Here is an 18,717-nt window from a genome sequence, read left to right as displayed (position 1 = left end):
CAAGAGTCAGTTAATTGATAAGAATACGTATTAGTCACAGTATATCAAATGTGCTGCATACCGCATTCTTGTAAAAAAAGTAGAGTATCATGCGGGCAAGGCGATCATAGCACCAGTATCCATGCGAGAGCAGAAGGCGTTCCAGATAACGGAAGCGTGAAAGTGTAAAATCGGCGGCCATCACAGCTTGCATTCCCTCCTGGCCAGAGATGCCCACACCTACATCGGCCATCTGTATCATGGAGACATCGTTGGCACCATCACCAATGGCAAGTGTGCGCAGATTGAGCTCCTCCTTCACCACCTTGACTAGATACGCCTTTTGCAGTGGCGTCGATCGACAGCAGAGCACCGAAGCGCATCCTTTGGCAAGCTTAAGGAAGGGCAGAATAAGCTTCGACCTACAAGAGAAAAATGTTTAATTGAAGCCGTTGATCAGGTTTGAAAAGTACGTTCAACATACTTGGAATCTAGAATAAAGGTAAGCGTCTTGCCATCTACAACCAAAGCTCGTGGCTTGCTGCGAGGTGCTAAGCTATAACCTGTCGAATTTGTCGCTTTTGCATTCCTCAAATCCGTCAGATAGAAATTAATTGCCGTCTCAGCAGCATCCCGGGAGCGAGCAGTTAATCTAAAAGTGTAAATTAAAATGTAATCCATTGTTGTCATTGGGTTAAGATTGATCACTCACTTGATCAGCTCCATTTGCTGGGTGAAGAGCTTTGCCGAGTAAGCAATATTTATGGCTGTCTCCGGTTTGTCACCAGTTAGTACCCACACGGAAATGCCCGCCGATAGCAGGGCAGCTATCGTCTCGGGCACACCATCCTGCAAGCGATCCTCAATGCCAGTTGCGCCAAGCAGCGTCAGATTGCTCTCTAGCTTGGCGAATGAATCTCGCAGTCGTCGCTCACGATTCTCCAAAGACATTTCAATTTCCTGGTGGCGTGCCCACCAATCCGTATAATCGGATGCATTTAGGGTACGCTTCGCCATCACCAAGATTCGTAGACCCTCCCTCGCATAGCGATCTAGTTGCTGTTGCGTCTGCTCCCGCAGAATACCTTAAAGAGCACATAATTAGCAAATGTTGACAATCATTCCATTACTGTTGCCACATACCTTCAGGACTGTTCTGAGCACAGGGCGCCAGGATAGGCATGATGGTGCTATCCGCACCCTTGGTGTAGAGCACTATCTCTTGGGTGCCTGTTTGACGGACCACAATGGACATGCACTTCCGACTAGAGTCGAAGGGCAGTATCTTGAGTATTTCATACTCAACTGTGGCCCCTGCCGATGGCATGCTCACCAAGATGTGGTTGGGACTACGATTTAGCAGACAGCAGTCGTAGCTATAAGCGGCATTGACCAGCGCTAGTTCATCGGGACTCTCGGCCTCATACAGAGGACGTCCATCGGCGGTTCTATAAAAAGTTTGCGTCTTCGTTTGGCTGTTACAAAAAATGCAAGCGGTTTCATTTGGTAAAATGGAAATGTAAGCTGGTCGGTTAAAAACTCACTTGATCTTGAGACGCTTGCCTTGTGTCTTGGCATTTAGAAATGTAGCGAGGCTAGTGATCTTGGAATTGATCACAGCCTTGGCTCGGCCCGTCGGTGAAATGCTGTTCGAGATCGCCTTGTTCTTCATCGGAGGCGAAGGCGATTCCGAACTGGGCGTGGACTCTGGTGAACTGCTGATCGGCGACAGCGTTGGCTGATGGCTCTGTGCGGGCATGGCGAAGAGCAGATTGGGCGGCGGTGATGGTGTCACAGATCGCGACTCGGCCAGCCGTGTATATCGATCCGCTGGCATAACCATTGCTGCCGGCTGTGGTCCACCATTTATTATGGTTGTGGTCGTCGTCGTCGTTGTGGTGGTCAGCAGTTTGCTCCGCGACCGCACATGCTTCAGGGGAGTTGTCGTGGTATTGACGACTGCCGGTGTGCTGCCACTCTGGTTGAGCTCAATAAAGCCGCTGGCATTCATGAGGTCACGATGCGGCCCAGCACTCACAATCACTGTGTTGCAAATGGCCATCACGACCATGAACTCCTGAATCCGCTGAGCGTTTGTTGTCAGATATGTGCCGCCGCCTAATTGCGTCATGTCATCGACCAGCGTCTCGTTGGGTATCAGCGGAGGAGCCGGCGCTCCCGGCTTGGCGTACAATTTCTCCAGCTCAGAGGGCGGATGATTGTAATCGGCACCGTTGACCACGCAGCGTCGAAATATCATTTTGTTCTCGGTGAGTGTACCCGTCTTATCCGAGAAGATATGTTGTATCTGGCCGAGTTCCTCGGTGATGTTCATGGCACGGCACTCCGTCTGTTTGTTGGTGTCCGCGTCATACAGATCGATGTTGTTGTGTATGTGAAACACCTGCAGTATCTTGCAGAGCTCAATGGTCACGTACAGCGAAAGCGGTATCATCACCTGCAGAATGATGATGTACGTCCAAAAGGTGAGCATGCCCTCATAGGGAGGGTTCACCGTGAACGGCAGATAGGGCACGGGAAAGTTAACAAAGGAGCGCAGCCACATGGTGCAGCCGATGGCGCCAACAACGCAAAGGATCAACAATATTATCACACACCTGTGACGAGAATAAATGATAAATTATGTTACTAAATTTATTAAGTAATTGCATTGATGAACAGACTGGCAATAATAACTCTACTATAGATCAGCTTTGATATAATCTAAACCGGTAAATTTTAGAAATGAATATAATAATCAACTTGAAATTAGAAGATAATAATAATATTCTTTGTTCTTCCACTCTTTTGAAGTGTCATTTATAGACTTCCATCAAATTGAACGTTAATATAACAATTACTATAAAAAAGTGGGAAAAATTTGTATGTAAGAAATGTTTCAGAAAAGTTTTACGCTCAAAGTTTCTGTTAAGATTATGGTTTTCCCCTCTTTTTAATATGCTTTTGGAAAGTCATCACTATATCTTATATGTACTAGATTAAGCTAAAATTTAAGTTTATCGGTTCATTTTTTGGGCATACCAAAGCGTATGCATCTGTTTTGATTTGTGTATTTCTTTTCGGTATTTCTGGTATTTCGTTATATGTATTTGTACATACCATATCACATCAATATTCATTTGCTGTTCCACCTGGGAGCGCTTGTACCTTGGACCGCTGTTATTCAGCATGGACTTTGTTTCATGCCCGGCATAGACAACAATGCCTTCGACATAGTCCGTATTCTAAAATACCAAAACATATTTAATTTATAAACAAAGCCGGTGCATGCAGCATTTGGAATTTACCTTCAGTCTGCTTTCTCTTAACAAAAGGCACTCGGTCGATATGGGCACACGCTCTCCAGTTGGATGTATTAAGGCCCCATGGAATCTATACAGCTTTGTTGTTGGAGCATCCGCCTCCACGCAGCTCATAAACTTGCTGGGCACAAATATATTCTGCATTTCCGTAAAGCCACGTACTACCTGCCAATTATATAAAATGTCATTAAGAAATGAATTTCATATCTCTCACGTAGCGTAGATGAATGTTGAAGAGTCAGCAATAGGTAGAGATAACCTAATGCCTTCTCCATCTCCTTCTTCTCAACCATTACCACTGTCACCAGCAATTCACATACCTCACGGCGTTTCAGATTTGTTTCGCCATCCAAGTCGCATGTGTCAATATAGCAGACCCCCTGGGGGTCACTCGTGCGCAGCAGCAGAATGTCGGCGGGCACCGTCTCGTTGTTCGACAGATGGACTATATCGCCGACACGCAAATCTTGCCATTTCATTCGTTTGTAGTGCTCCGTTTCTCTGAAGAGATCAAAGATTAACGATCATTAGTTTGCGTAATGTGATCATAAATACTATACTTAAGGTATCTCTAATTGTTTTCAAGTGCAAGAAGAATCGTTGATATAAGCAAGTATGTTGAATCATGGAAAACAAAATAATTCATTGGAATTACTCATTGAAATCAAGTAATTGCTCTTTTATGTTTCGTAGTTTTTAATTGTTATCTACTTAATCACCTGGTTTAACTATCTGAAGAAGTGCGTGAAGCATTAAAGTACATTTCCTATATGACTACATATGTCTGCCTGTGCGATGATGTTCATTTAATTGTTCTCTTAATTTTAAAGAAGCATATATATATCTTAACTATATCATATAAAGCAAACGATGTTATATAATCTGATCTGTATCGCTAGCATATAATATTTCAAATTTATATCTATAAATATTCTTTAAATCTTTGAACTAAATTTCATTCGTTATATTGAATTCGAATTAAACCTGTGAAGCCATTCCAATCACTTCAATAATAAAAATTAATCTAATCATATAAGAATACATTTTTTCACCTCAATCATTTCTATAGTCATTCGTTAAATATCGCTGCGATTCTATAAGTGAGTCGCATCAGAGAGGGAAATGACGTGCTTCTCGAGAGCTTAGTTTATTCGAATTAGTCAGCAAAGTATTATGCGAAACGCAGTATTAGAGATACTTAGATGTTATATAGCCTGTCATGCACAACATTAATGATTGTCCAATTCAACTGTCAATTATTCATATTGTCATATGAGGCCACGCAAGATAATTTGCATGCGAGTAGAAGTGAACGGAAATGGGATTCGATAGGACGGCAACAGAAGGGGAATAGGATACTGTCCACAATATTGATAGACAGCTGGGTAAATAGAGTCAAGGCCAACCCCATTAGAGATAGCGAAGTGAACGAAGTGCTTGGTAAAGTAACAAGAAAATTGCAGAATATAGTAATAGTTTGGGCAAGGCTAACGTGCCTCCCCTTTCCCTTTCCCATTACCCATGCCAAGCCAGGTCAGCGGATCGGCTCCTGCTGCCGTGGCGACCTTGAATCATGCTGAAAGCTTACAAAATGGCCGACCCTGCCTAGCCAGGATTCCGACTCGTAATGAAATGATGGCGTCATGCGGTTGTCATGCAGCTACTTAGATATTTATGAAAGAAACGTCACAGGGCCAGGTCGGATTCGCTTTAGTTGAAGTTCACTTTGCAAATTGTTATGGCAAAGCAGGGAAGCTCGGCTGCCAGATACTCCACAGCATAATGAATAAGAATTTTATAAACCTCGAATTCTTTTAATTACTCGACATTCAGGTAACAACAAGAATGATTTTTGGTAAGCCTTTAGAATATTAAAATTAAATATTGATTTGGATATTTGATTTTTTGGTTCGTTTACGTTACCAAAGGTTCTATAGACATTTTGATGTTTACAGGATATACAAATGTAATTTACGACAAGCTTCGCGTGTCAGGGGTAAACCGATCCGATCCTGACCCGACGTCCTGCTGCCTGTCAGTACTGACTGCCTAGCTGCCTGGCATTCGTGTTCGCCATGTCCTTGCCTTGCTTGAATTTCAGATTGCTGTTATAAAATGACAGCTCCCCCACATGACCCTAAAGCCTGCTCCCAATCCCGCGCATTCAATAAATGTCGGCGAGGTGGGAGAATGACAATGCGGATATGCGTGGACTTCCATTGTCGGCCGGTGAAAGTCTTTGCCATCATTTTAATTGGGTCATTAGCGAGATTGCATATTCTAACACAATTTACCGACCACTCCGACACACTAACACACACACACATGCATTGTGTCTTTGTATTGTAATTATAAAAGTATAGTTCTGTTTATTGCTATTGTTGGTTTGGTTCTTTCATTTAACAGTAATTTTCTAATTGCATTACACGAGAATCATGCACAAAGTTGTGTCTTGCTTTGTTTACCCGTTTTCATTTTAATAATAAGCATTATTTTTTAGTTTCATTAATTATTTTCAGTTAACTGAATTCAAGACATTATCTGGTCTGCGTTCAACCTGCCCGATAAGATATCATATTGCGGCCGTCTTTCTCAAGAAGTGTATTCCTGTTTGTGTCGACACCTTCGCATCATAAAATTAATCATATTTATTATTATTTTTACTTTTTACGGCACGTCAATCAATTGCTGATATAAGGAATGCAGTTTACAGCATAATGAATGAATGATGCAATTTCCATTTACAACATAGTGAAATATGAATGCGAGCAAATGTGATTCAACTATGTAATATTGTGAGTCGAAAGTTTGATAGTCATCGACAATCAATTTTTCTTCAAGAATATCGTAGTCTTTTATTCCGATATCGTTTCATAGGTTTTTTTTTTTCATTTAACAATACAACTACCTTTGAATTGATATTTTTAGGCTACTTGAAAAATTGTTGATCATGTTTAATCTTTGCCAATGAACCTATCCTATCTGTTAGTGTTTGTTTCGCTTTCATTTCATTTCATGGCAGATTCTTTGGCACTGACTCAAGCTGAAACTCGAACTAAAATTAACACACCTCTCGCATGAGTGTTTCACTTTCACTCGGGATGTGGGTCAAGCTCTCGTCGCGTCGTGTCGCTAGTCCACAGCAGATACAGTACATATGTAAATATCGATGCATAAACCTTGAGATCGAGGGAATGCGGGACTACTGTAATCAAGGTGACAACTGGGGCGGGCGCGTGACAAGCCATTTGTAAGTGTCAAGACGATTAACAAGGCTGTCCGCCGATTCACCTACCAGACATAACGAACTTTGCTTTAAGGCAGATACGAAGAGACACGACTTGTGCCATGACTAAATGGAAGGAAATAAGTTTAGTAAAGTTCTAGGTTTCTTGCATGTCATCTAATTGGCCCAAAAGGCGACATCTATTTACCAACATCGAAGGCAGCGCCAAAGTTGCTGAATGTTGAATCTTTGATGAGTTGCCTCAATTTATGGGGCGTTTGAGTGAAATGCAAAATTAATGCGACTTTAACTCGATGATAATGGTCCCGTTGATTGCTAAACGCGACGCAAACCGAAAGCGAAACTCACGCAAATCCGCAATTTCGTACTTGATTTTTCATCTTCCCCCGCATTCATTCAACAACCGAGTTTCATTATGGATGAGGTCCTAACCGCCTGTGGGGCTATCTCGGGACTACGCAGTTCTTTTATTATTCATCACCTGCAGATGATGCCGTCTACGTTTAAGTCTACGGTCTGACCCTTTCATAAGCTAGGCGAGCCCGTCTAGCCACCCAAAAACAAAAAGGTTTTACCCAAATGAAAATTCCCTTCATTAAACGTGCTAACTGCATCAATCACTTCTGTTAACACTGATCCGCCCCGTGTCGACGGATTGCCAAGGTTTTTATTCAAATTAAATAAATAATTGCAGGGATTTTCTTGCGATTTTTATTCATTTCAGAAGAGTGAAATAAATTTGGAGTGAGGGAATCTTAAAGGATACAAAGTAACTTGGTGTTTGAATTTGTTACTGTTGCTCGTTGTAAGTCCGATTACGTGCTAAAGTTTTGAATATATTCCCACAATACATTTCTTTGGATATCCCCAAGTTAATGTTTCTCAACATCTACGATATTACTTTAAGGCACGCAGCTGCGTTGTACTCTTTATTCTGGCCTTTCCCCATCTTGGATGTGGACATGCACCACATACACACTTAGAAATTTATGTTAGTTAAAGTGGGTCATGTGGGCTGGATACTGTTATTGTTATTACTATGCGTTCTGAGAACGTCAGGACGAACGTTTACTTAAGGTTCATTTAACGCAGCCAGAAGTAAGCACATGCGCATGGCTATGGTTCAGGTTCAGAGCACGAGTCAATAAAATAGCCATAGCTAAGGTAAGTAAAGGCCATAAACGCAGTTTCGGCTGAAATCCCCAGAGGGCTAAGTAAACATTAGCCCTATATTGACCAGGCGATACTTATGTTATGGACATTGGTTGTAGGCCGAAACTCCCTCAGGCTAGACAGTAGATATTGAACACCTTCTAGCGCTGAGCCTTGACTTTGGGCAACCGGGGACCATATCGACCCAACGCCAACACGTATGATAGATGTAATGAGCTGATAGCGAGGGTAAACCCGAAAGCAGCCGAGATGGCTGATTGTTGGGAAAGCCAGAGCACAGCAGGAGGGACTTCATTCGGTTTATACTAAATTAGCACATATTTAATGGGTACGCGCAGTCAGCAGAGCATTAATTGGGCTGATCCATTCCATTCCCATTTACATACACACACACACTATAAACATATCATATTTGCCTGGGCAATTAGGGCAATGTCAACTGGTGCAAAATAATTATGCCATGTCATGTCTAAGTTCAGAGCCGAGAGATGATGAATATTAGGAAATTACGGAGTGAAAGCAATAAAGCCAGTTAAATGCGTAGTAAGAGTTGGTTTGTTAGAATATTAACTCATCGCAGAAATGTACAATTTATATTTTAAAGAGTAATACGATGGATACACAAAAACATAATCACACTCTCTTAGTTATGCTCAATACTGTACAATACTCTCTTGATATTTTGTACTTTATAAATCCTTTCTTAAAATGCATGAATCATTCATGAACGAAAACATCAATAAATCTGGTGCTCGTAAATTGTTAACACTCATAAAAGTTAGAGCCACAAATTCAAAATAATATGTTTAACATGTTTAACATATTACTTAATATTATTATTACATATGATTAATGAAAACGGAATGCAACGAAATGCTTCCTGGTAGAACAATTAAATGTGTTACAATAAATCGCGCAGTAAGATTTTGTAATACATTTTATAAGTTTGCCCACCTGCATTTCGCTTTTTCTGCCTCCCTCAAATCCAAACAAATCGCAAAGCACTGCAAAATGAATTCGATTGCGGCGCTTCATTAACTTGGCCAAAAGCAGCCGCGCATGAATCAATCATGTAAACGCCATTCGGGCACTTGCCCATTTCCCCCAAAAAGATGGGGGCGGTGGGCGTTACAGTTTTGCTTTACTGAAGCCGTTAGACCTATTTCAGCCCCTCCCACTTGCCCACCCTCCGCTTGCTACGATCAACGATTCCTGCAATTCAAACGCGTTCGAAATGAAAAGACAATTTTGCCATATAATTAGCTTGTTGCACAATGTTGGGGCAACACTGGCAATAGGCAGACTAACGGTCGCGACGGTGGCAAAAGGGGAAGCAGAAGGGGGAGAGGGGTGGAGTAGGAAGAGACCAAGCCAGACAAGCATTCACATATGGAGACAATTATCGTTGGACCTTCCCCAGTTCGATTGAGCGTCCAAATTAATAATTAATAACGCAGTCTCTCAGTGGTCAGTGCTTGATTTCTTGTTGTTGTTGTTGTCGATGGCAATGTTTGGTGGAATGTTGGCGCAACCCATGCGCAATTACCACAACACCAATAACAATAACAACAAAGTAAGGTCAATTATTGGGAAAGGCCAACTTTTGCTTGGCAGTAATGAGTGAATGCCCATTGACAGACTTCTGATTATGGGTCTCTAGAGCAATTCGCTGTTGTCGAGAGAGCGAGAAAGAGAGAGAGAGAGAGAGAGAGAGAGAGAGAGAGAGAGAGAGAGAGGGAGACCTTTTCGTGTCCATTTGACTTTTCGGTGGCACCTGGAAGTTGTGAGTTGAATGCCTGTGGAAATTCCCCTATCTTCAATGTGGAGCGCATATCTGAGTATCTGTATCTAACAAAATTGACATCAGTTTGCACTTTTCAAAATTACAAATAGTAGTACAAAATTTACACCAATATGAAGATGCAAATACCCTGTAAACAAAGTTGTAGTTTCATTGAAATAAACTAATGGTAATCGTATTTATGTTACTACAGTTCAATTGATATACCTCAGAGGTCAAATAAGCAATTTAATTGTTTGCATTGCTCTCGATTATATACATACACGTACATAATCAACATATGTATGCACCACTTTGGGAGCCTCTAATGGAAATAGAAATAGTCCAACTCTGTATATGGACTGTCTGTATAGAAAACTTACAAATGGGGGCCTTTGTTCAAGCAAGTTCAATCACGGGTTGAAACTAACAATTAGTGTCATTCAGACACTGAACAACATGCGTTATTCTCTGAAGTGTACACGAGTAAGTATTGGGAAAGGAAGGGGGAGGGTCTTTAAAAAAGATTAGGAAATAATCAGTTGAGATCGAGTTGAGCACAATTATAACGAATATGTAAAATGCAGACATTACGATCATTATTAAATGTTAAGACTGAGATTGCAAGCAGAAATGCAGCAAGTTTTTGTCAAGCAGATTTATAGATTAAAATACAATCAATCTACGGAAGTAGTCTTCTATCTTTTAAAAGTATTTCGAAATAAATATTACAAGTATTTTTGGAATGTGAGAAGCGAAGACCTCAACACGATATTGAGTGAATGAAGCAAGTGATATAATATTTGATCGTTTTGAAATCTTGAAAGTATGCCACTCAGCTACAGTTGTAGCTATTATATCTAGATATACTATATGAATGACTTTGATCTGATGACAACATGGGTGTTGTGTTAATATTATAACAGGTGCAAACTCGAGACGATAAACCACTCGAGTTACGAGACCGAGATGGCATATCTTGACTGACATTTGTCGGCTACTTGTCAATAATCCACGTAGTCGATGTAAGTTCTAAATGATCACGAATGTAAGTACTTAATGGAATGTGAATCTTGGAAGAACCATATACATATACATACGTATGTATATATGCATCTTCTCATCGTCTGTTGCACGTCGATAGACAAACACAAAAGTCGGCTAAGAGTGATAATGGTCGCGGGTTTGTTAACACAGCCATTAGACAGCCGGACTTGAACTCGTTGTCTCTGTACTCGTAAATGAAACTTTAAAAGCCGCCGACTGAGTTCTGACCAGATAGCTGCAGATAGCCCAAGAACATCAACTCCAGCTGACAGCACAGCGCCAAGTTTTCAAGCGTCAGCAAAAGCTGAACCGAACTAAAGCTGCCTCTGGCGATTCTTACTAGACAACATCTGGGGGCAGAAGCCAGTAATGTTGATTGCCAACCGGTTTGCTTAACAGCAGCAGCAGCTCAGGCCTCAATTAGCGAAGGCTGACCGGCAGATACCCTCACTCTATGAGGCATTTAGAGAGCAAGTCCAATCAGAATAGTTTCATACGTGATGAATATCAAATGAATCCAATAGTTTTACAAAGCTGTAGAGTGTGATTTCATATTCATCAAAGATTCGAATTTGGTTCTACCCGCTGCTCGTTTAAAGGGTATTGAAAACTCGTTTCACTATTGCCATATTGCTATATTGAAGCATTTTCAATGTCATGTGGTTGCTGGCGTGGTCCAAGTCAGAGCAGACAGGCCTTTCGTCACCCAGCAGCATCGACGACGACAGCTTCGTCTAGTTATTAACCCAAATTCGGAGATCAAAGTTTGATGAAATTAACGCACAGACAGTTGGGGGTAGAAGTTCTTCCAGGTGGAGCTTTACTATCAGCGAGTTTAACCAAATTTGTCATGCTTATGCGACGATGATGACTATGACTATCATCAGCATAAACATTGTGTTATTTTCAACAAAGGCCACGACTAATAGCCAGTTTTATAGCTGTATCGCATGCTTTTCAAGGTTAGCATTTTAGAGGCTTTGATGGAGTTTAGTCTTTATTGTTTTTGGTTAGGTTTGTTTTTCTTCTTTTGTGGTTCTTGACGTTTCGTTTCTCACACTGCGTGTTGTTAGACAAATTCTTCCCACAACCTTGGCTACGTTTCGTATTCTTTGCGATTAAAGTGCTCAGTAGTAGCTGTGAATTAAAACGCCCTGGTCTAGAGCCACAATGCCCCAATGCGACAGCTGTACTGCCCAAGTTTAGAATATTAATGGGACTTTAGTGAAAGTGCACACTTGGCAGCGACACTTTCTGGGACAGGCGACAGCTGTCAGTGGCGCAAACATTGCATTGTCACTTGAACAAGCCATCTATAATGCATATAAACTTCGATATCTGAAACTTTAGGGAAAAAGTTGTGACGCTTGATTTAAGCATTCACTCAAATGGCGCAAGTTTTTCTTCTGTGAACTTGGCATGTGTTTCAAGTCTCTTGGGTAAGCAAACCAAACCCGAAATCAAAATCAAATCGATTCAATACAGTATTTTCTGTTTAGATTAACTATACAATAATTTCGACTTTTCAATTCATGCGCACTATTTCCGCTTACTGAGAACATCTTTAGTTTTATCGGCTTACTTAATTGCATTCATTTCGCGCAAAATCTGCAATAAAACAAATAAATTCTTCAATATTTTCTGAATTGTTGTGCAACCATAATGCTATCAATGAAATGAAACGGGATTTCTGCCCATGTGTCAGCATTCTCGATGGGTGCGCAAATTTAAATTGAACTGTTACGAGGCGAATGTTTATTATTTACTGCAAGTTCCACTGCTCACAACGCAACAACAACGCAACGAGTCATGCACTGTTGGCATATCGACAATCAGCTGCAGAAAAGAATTCCATGTCATGACAATGCCAACAACTACGGTTGAACTCAACTCGTGGCGAATGTATTATCAATACCGGAGAGAACCTATAATAAGGGCATCGAGTTATTCGCATTTCGAACTTACTTATGAATATTTATACTTGGGAGTGTACATTTAAGTATGTAGGTGCCGATTTAGAAATAATTGAAACTGGTTTCGAAATGTGGACGATATTCGTTACTCTGTTCTAAGTATAGACTAAAGTGGCAGCACACGATTTTGATTTGATAGCAGCATGGAAGTAAACAAATAAATTAAAACTGATTTTAAATTTATTTAGAAAAACGTCTGATTCAATTACTGCATTTCAATGTTCACCAACTGGTCTATGGAGAAAACAAGTAAGAAATCTAAAGTCGAGAATGCTCGACTGTAAGATAAACACTATCCATAGTGAATAAACACTATCCATAGTGAATAAAAGCAAATTAATATACCACAAAAATACTAAGGATATACCAAAGACTATATTTGGCATATTTCTATAGACTTAGCATTTTATGAAAATGTATAAAATGCAGACACAAAATTATAATACCCTTCTACCCTATTCTCTGATTCTCCGACTAAAACTGGTCAGTTGTAGAACCACTTCAAGTTCTAATCGTCTCTCTTTGTTGTTGCTTAGGTTCAATGTGCTTTGAAAATACTCTAAACAATTGTCGCGATATTCTTTGGCTTTGTCTAGACTCTAGAGTGAATTTTGCAATATTTGAGTTCATTGTTGAATCTCGCTTACTCATTAAGTACACACTTGTCACTGTTGTGATCAAATAAAGATACAATTTGAAAGTAAAACCGACTTCCAGACGCTTCACATTAATTTACAAATCCTAAATATTCAATTAGCGTATTTTATTTAATTTGGTTTAAATATTTCGTCTGTCATTAATTAGCAGCACTTATTGCTTTAGGAGGTGTGTTTTGTCAGATTATATAGTATGGATATGTCTAAATATATACGTTTACTTCCGATTAGCTGATATTATAATTTTTGTCACGTAATATAGAACGCACGGTTGAAACGCTTTTGAAATTAATTATATGTAAATATTTTAATTTGAAGTATAAGAGAAACTCTTAATTTTCGGCTCCATAATCATTTTGAAATTTGCATGAAATAATATTGCAATTATAAAGTTAATAACCTCCTGCTGTTGCTTAAGATCAGATTAAATAATCGTGCATGTTCTGGGCACAATGTCATTGGGATCAATTAAAGCTGCCAAATACTGTGTCAACAGTAGGAGCAGCAACAATAACCGCAGCAGCAGAGTGCAAATAAACTCACAGAGACATGCACAAATACTCACACTCACACGCACACACACTCACACTCAAACAGGCGCCTGGTGATTCATACTCGTGCACACTCGTATTTAAAGCATTGCACATGGTCTTGAATTCAAACTGAAATTTGTAAGAGCGTGAGATGGTCAGGGCCGATGTTGGACGTTGGCTGAACAGCCCTCAGTTGGGTATGGGCGTGGGTGTGTGTGTATATGCGTGTGTCTGTGCGATGGTATTTGTTTTAATGGGCCTGTTGCTTTGCTGCCGGCTCTTGAGAGCCAGTCAGGGCCCATTTCACCAGCTAGACTCTTATGAATCTCATTTGCATTCAACTGTGGAACTCGTGGCTGGCGTATTGCAGCAACAGCAACGCAAAAGCAAAAGCAACAGTCGAGTCACGGAAACACAATGGAGAACAACGGTACCAATACCGGTGGGCGGATTGGCACAGTGCAATGATACGTATTTATTTTTAAATGATATACAATTTCACTTAATATGTTATCAGGCAAATGCATAAGTAGATTGTAACATATTGCACAAAGAAGCTTAACAAAGTCGAACGAAAAATACCTCCTTGTATAGTACAATCAGCATAAATTATAAATTTGTCACAAATATAATTGCTTGTGGTTCTGCGGTAAATTTAAATTTGTACCTTGTGTAGTATTTAATTTCGTATCGAATTTTTCATTTAAGTAAATAGTGGTTTATGCTCTTATTATAGCATATACTCTCATAAATTTCTTTAATTTAAAAATTTTAAAGGTTTTTGTAAATTCAAAATATATTAAGCTCCTTAAATTTTTTTAATTAATTTTAGTAGAAAATGCCAAATTAGCGTCTACACTTCTATTGGAAATTTTAAAATCGTTTACTCGTGAAAATTCTTTTACTATTATTCCAATAAAGTGTTGTTATTGTTATTACTATTAATATATTTAGTGCACAATTCCAATAACATGCCACCAAATTAACAAATGACACTTCACACTGCACATTTTCATAGTGTGTCGTCCCACTGTGCATGACGCGCTTGCAACGACAAAAATCACCACGGCTTATGACAATTTGTGCAAAGAGCATGAGCATAAAAACAAAATGGCAAATGCAAATAAAATTGGCAACGACAATAGCCTAAGTTCATTGGTCAACAAACTAGACACAACAAGCAGGAACAACAGTTGGATGGTTGCCTGCAAACACACAAATGGAAGCCAACGCTGGTACAAATCAATGCTGATGAATAAGAGAAGGAGAAGGGAAACGCAAATACAAAGAGCGGAGGCGGGGGCGGGGGGGTTTAGGCAATAAGAGCTACGCGTGCAATGCAACTAAGTAAATTGTCACTTGGTTGGAAAGTTAACGCGTGCAGGCAAATAAATAAACGCAACTCTTGAGGCGGGCAATAACACAAAAACCACAAAACTGTCGACTGTCGACTACCGACAACCGACCAACAACAACCGCCGACGAAGCTCAAATGTGGGACACTCAGCCCGCAGACAAGGTGAGAAGCGGGAGGGGGAAAGAAGGGACGAAACAAGAGACAGTCGAATTGACTGCGAGGGGAAAGTTTAGCAAGTTTGTTTGTTTGCTATACCCTGTAGCCATAAAAACGACGCGTTAAAAGTAGACTTGATGGTCGTGGATTATAAAAAGCTAGAGACAACACGATTATCACGCATATACTTATACTTTCAAAATCTATCTATTTATAGTGTACCCAATGAAATCATGTTTATGGATGCAATATTTTTTATAATGATAAACACTTCAACTATCTAAAGCTAGGGTATCTGCTTGTCGCGTTGTCTGTCGTCTGTCTTACTACTTGGTGTTTGCTCTTGCTGTTGTTTTGTTTGCTTTTTTCGGCTGTTTATCGATTTCTAGATCGCGCTTTAAAATAATCTGTGCGAACAAATCGCAGACAAAGAATTTGCATGAACAATCCAAACTTCGCCAAACAACGAAAACATTTACCGAGGGACTTGACCAACAACTATCCACTAGTTGCCTGCTTCTGGAAGCTGGTAACGTTTTTCTATTTTTTACAACTAATTTGGTACGCGCCTGATGAATACCTTTGTTTTAGATTTGGCAAGGGAAAGTTGCAGTCACAAACTTAAAAAAAGAGAGAAAAACTAGCACGAAGCAGAAGAGATCTTCCACACAACAAATCAAATGTGTGAGTATCTTATTAGTACTTGCAAGTATAAAGGCTAAGTGAGGTCAAGAAGACGCGTTTAGTTACGAAATGGAATTGCTGTGTGCTAATTTTTTTAATGGGATTGCCATGTGACACTTTTGAGACTTTAGTGTTTAACCCAACTAATTAACTGACTTGTTTAAATGAAAATTAAAGTTAATAGCTCAACATGTGCTACTTCACATTTGTTGGTCTTATGTGAACTAGCAAATCAATCTGTTCGGAAAAGCGTTGAACGCATCCGTAACAAAATTAAAGTGTTCTATGCCATATAAATGGATTATATTAAGCATTGACTTAATATGTTTGCTCTTTATCTGTAACTAAATTTTTTAATCAAAAGAATAACTAAATACTTAACTATAACTAAATAAATGGGTAGTCCAAACGGTAGTAAAATGAACTCGTTACCATTTGTTTTTGTTTTTCATGATTATAACCACATATTAGTTATACATTTTAGTAATGAGTGTAGAATAATGTAGAACAATAATTGGGAATTTAAACTCACCCATCATAGACTCTGCAGGTTGTGTTGTTAATGCGCTTATCAGACGCTCGGCGACGTCGGTCCTCAAACAAATCCTTGACCGCCGTCACACCCAGCACAAAGAGCACTGGAATCATGGCCACCTCCTTGCCGAAGGCATTGATGGCAGGCAGCCAGTTAAGCAGAACGATGAAAATGAAGTACAAATTGGCCACGCGATGGAACTGTTCCAGCAGATTCTTCGGTATGAACGAGAGCAGCGTGTACTTGGTTGTGCGTATCTTGTTGCCCACAAACTGGCCATTGGGATGCTCTCGCTTGGGAGTCTTTGGCGGAACCGTGTGATTGGGCACCACCATGCGATAGCTTCGCTCCTCGAACTTGTCGTTGTTGTTGAAGTTGCACAGTGTGAACCGTTTCCACCAGGGCGGCACCTCGGTGCGGCGTAATGTATAGATGGATTCGGAGCGGGATGCTTGACGTGAATGACCGCGTCCGCCGGTGGCTGAGCTTGGCGCCGAGGGCCCAAACTCCCGCTCTCTCACGGGCTCATCCTTGTGTCCCGGCGGCAGAATGAAATCCGTTTTGGAGCCCACGCGACTGTGGCCGCGACCCGCGGGAGCAGCGCTGCCCGGCGGCGAGTCTGTAATCTGTCCCTGCGAGAAGGCACGTTGATGGCCCTTCATCGCCGACTTAATCGGCCGACCGCCGGCGCCGACAGCGACAATAGCACCACCGCCATGGCTGACTGATCGCGCATGGCCGCCACGGCTATGGCCAGCGGGGTTGAGGGTGGTGGTGTTGCCATGGCTGGATATGATTGCAACGCCCGGTATGCCAGGGCCACTGGGCATGCTACCTGCGGCCGCGGTGCCCACCTGATGGGTGCCCGGAAAGACATAGGTGCGCTCGGGTTCGCCGCCGCCTCCGAGTGGTGTAGGAGCCCCTGTCGTTGGCATTGTGCTGTGGCTGTGCTGAGGCTGATGCTGTGACTGTGCCTGGACCTGTGACTGGGCGAGATTGTCGCCGGCCAGGTTGGGGGGTGCAGAGCGCTGTTGTTGCACAATTAGAAACTTTCGCCGCAAGTCTTCGGAGTTCGCTGAAGGCATCTTCGCGGGCCAACACCATGAGGTTACGTTTGCGTTAGTGTCCGATCAATTGAAGTTCTTACTTTCTCACCAATTAGCACCTTTGGACAGTGCCGTTGCCCGTTACCCACACTGATCCATCAGTTATGACAGCCATGACCATCTGCAAAAGACGAGACGAGGCGAGATGTAGGGAAAGACAGTAAGTTTGTGGTAAGTAGCAATGAAAGGTTTGTCGAACCCAAAAAACCAAGAAAGCAAGCAACCAAGAAACCCTACCCACAACACTAGCCCAGGGCTAATCTTTAGCTGATGTCGTGCCACAGACGCGTGCTTCAAACTGCGCCCTTGATTTCAAGCTTCCGATAAGCTAAAAGCTGCCACAAAGCGTAAAATATCACGAAAATGACAACAATAACAATAACGAAAATAACACAAACAATCAACTGAACGGCCCGGCAAGGTCAAAGAGTACCGCGAGGTCACGTCGAGCTGGGGACAAACGAGTGGAGATTGGAGACTGCACAGTGTCCACAACTCTACCGAGTTTATGTGGGGTTTAAAAACCAAAAGTGATCGATGGACTGCGTCAAAGTTCACGGTCTGTCAACCAATTGAAACTGAGCACTATTCTTGAGGTATTTTATAGTTAATCGCCAAGTAATTGAAAATAAGCGAAGTTAATTTATACGTTCATCGAATGAATATTTATCTTGCAAGCTTGAGTTCTAAATAAATTCCCGAAATAAATCTACGCGAATAGTTTACAATAAACTACGTATTGATCGATATAAATTTGTTTGAATTTATTGTATTGCATTAATTTTAATAGAGGCGGATGCCCAACATTTCGATATTCCCCAGAGATCTCCAGAGTTCAACAGTCCCCAACGACCCTGGAGAATTATCTGAATGGGTCGGCGTTCATATCATAAATCAAATGAACTGCGCAGGCCATGAAACTGATGATCACATTTGGTTTCGCTTTTAAATTACTATATCGAGCTTGACTAAATCAAAAATGAGTTGGACTAGCAACAATATATTTAAAAATATTATGAAATATCTGAAGCTAATTTTTTTTTTTTAATTAATTTGTTTTTATAAAATGTATTTCGACAATTGAAAGACACAACTGTGCGCTACAATAACCAATTGGGAATGTTAAGAATGTATTCAAACATTAACTGAAATAAAAGCACGCGCATAT

At 40.9% G+C, this 18,717-nt stretch overlaps 1 protein-coding gene across 3 annotated transcripts in view; it reads right to left on the bottom strand.

Annotated features, from left to right (window-relative positions):
• The window catches only part of LOC117563437 (phospholipid-transporting ATPase VA), a 30,226-nt gene that overhangs the window by 1,868 nt on the left and 9,641 nt on the right, over nucleotides 1-18,717 (bottom strand). For all 3 annotated transcript variants that reach the window (XM_034241770.2, XM_034241773.2, XM_034241772.2), the window contains exons 3-11: nucleotides 16,441-17,670; nucleotides 3,623-3,803; nucleotides 3,288-3,467; nucleotides 3,100-3,224; nucleotides 1,524-2,597; nucleotides 1,123-1,454; nucleotides 692-1,064; nucleotides 464-631; nucleotides 62-401 (exon numbers count right to left, since the gene is read on the bottom strand). In XM_034241770.2, coding sequence (XP_034097661.1) covers nucleotides 62-401; nucleotides 464-631; nucleotides 692-1,064; nucleotides 1,123-1,454; nucleotides 1,524-2,597; nucleotides 3,100-3,224; nucleotides 3,288-3,467; nucleotides 3,623-3,803; nucleotides 16,441-17,528 — 3,861 coding nt within the window. In that variant the 5' untranslated portion in view covers nucleotides 17,529-17,670. The remainder of the gene's footprint in view (nucleotides 1-61; nucleotides 402-463; nucleotides 632-691; nucleotides 1,065-1,122; nucleotides 1,455-1,523; nucleotides 2,598-3,099; nucleotides 3,225-3,287; nucleotides 3,468-3,622; nucleotides 3,804-16,440; nucleotides 17,671-18,717) is intronic.

Source organism: Drosophila albomicans, chromosome 2L, assembly GCF_009650485.2.
Source record: "Drosophila albomicans strain 15112-1751.03 chromosome 2L, ASM965048v2, whole genome shotgun sequence".
NCBI lineage: Eukaryota > Metazoa > Arthropoda > Insecta > Diptera > Drosophilidae > Drosophila > Drosophila albomicans.
This window is presented reverse-complemented; position numbering and strand designations above follow the sequence as displayed.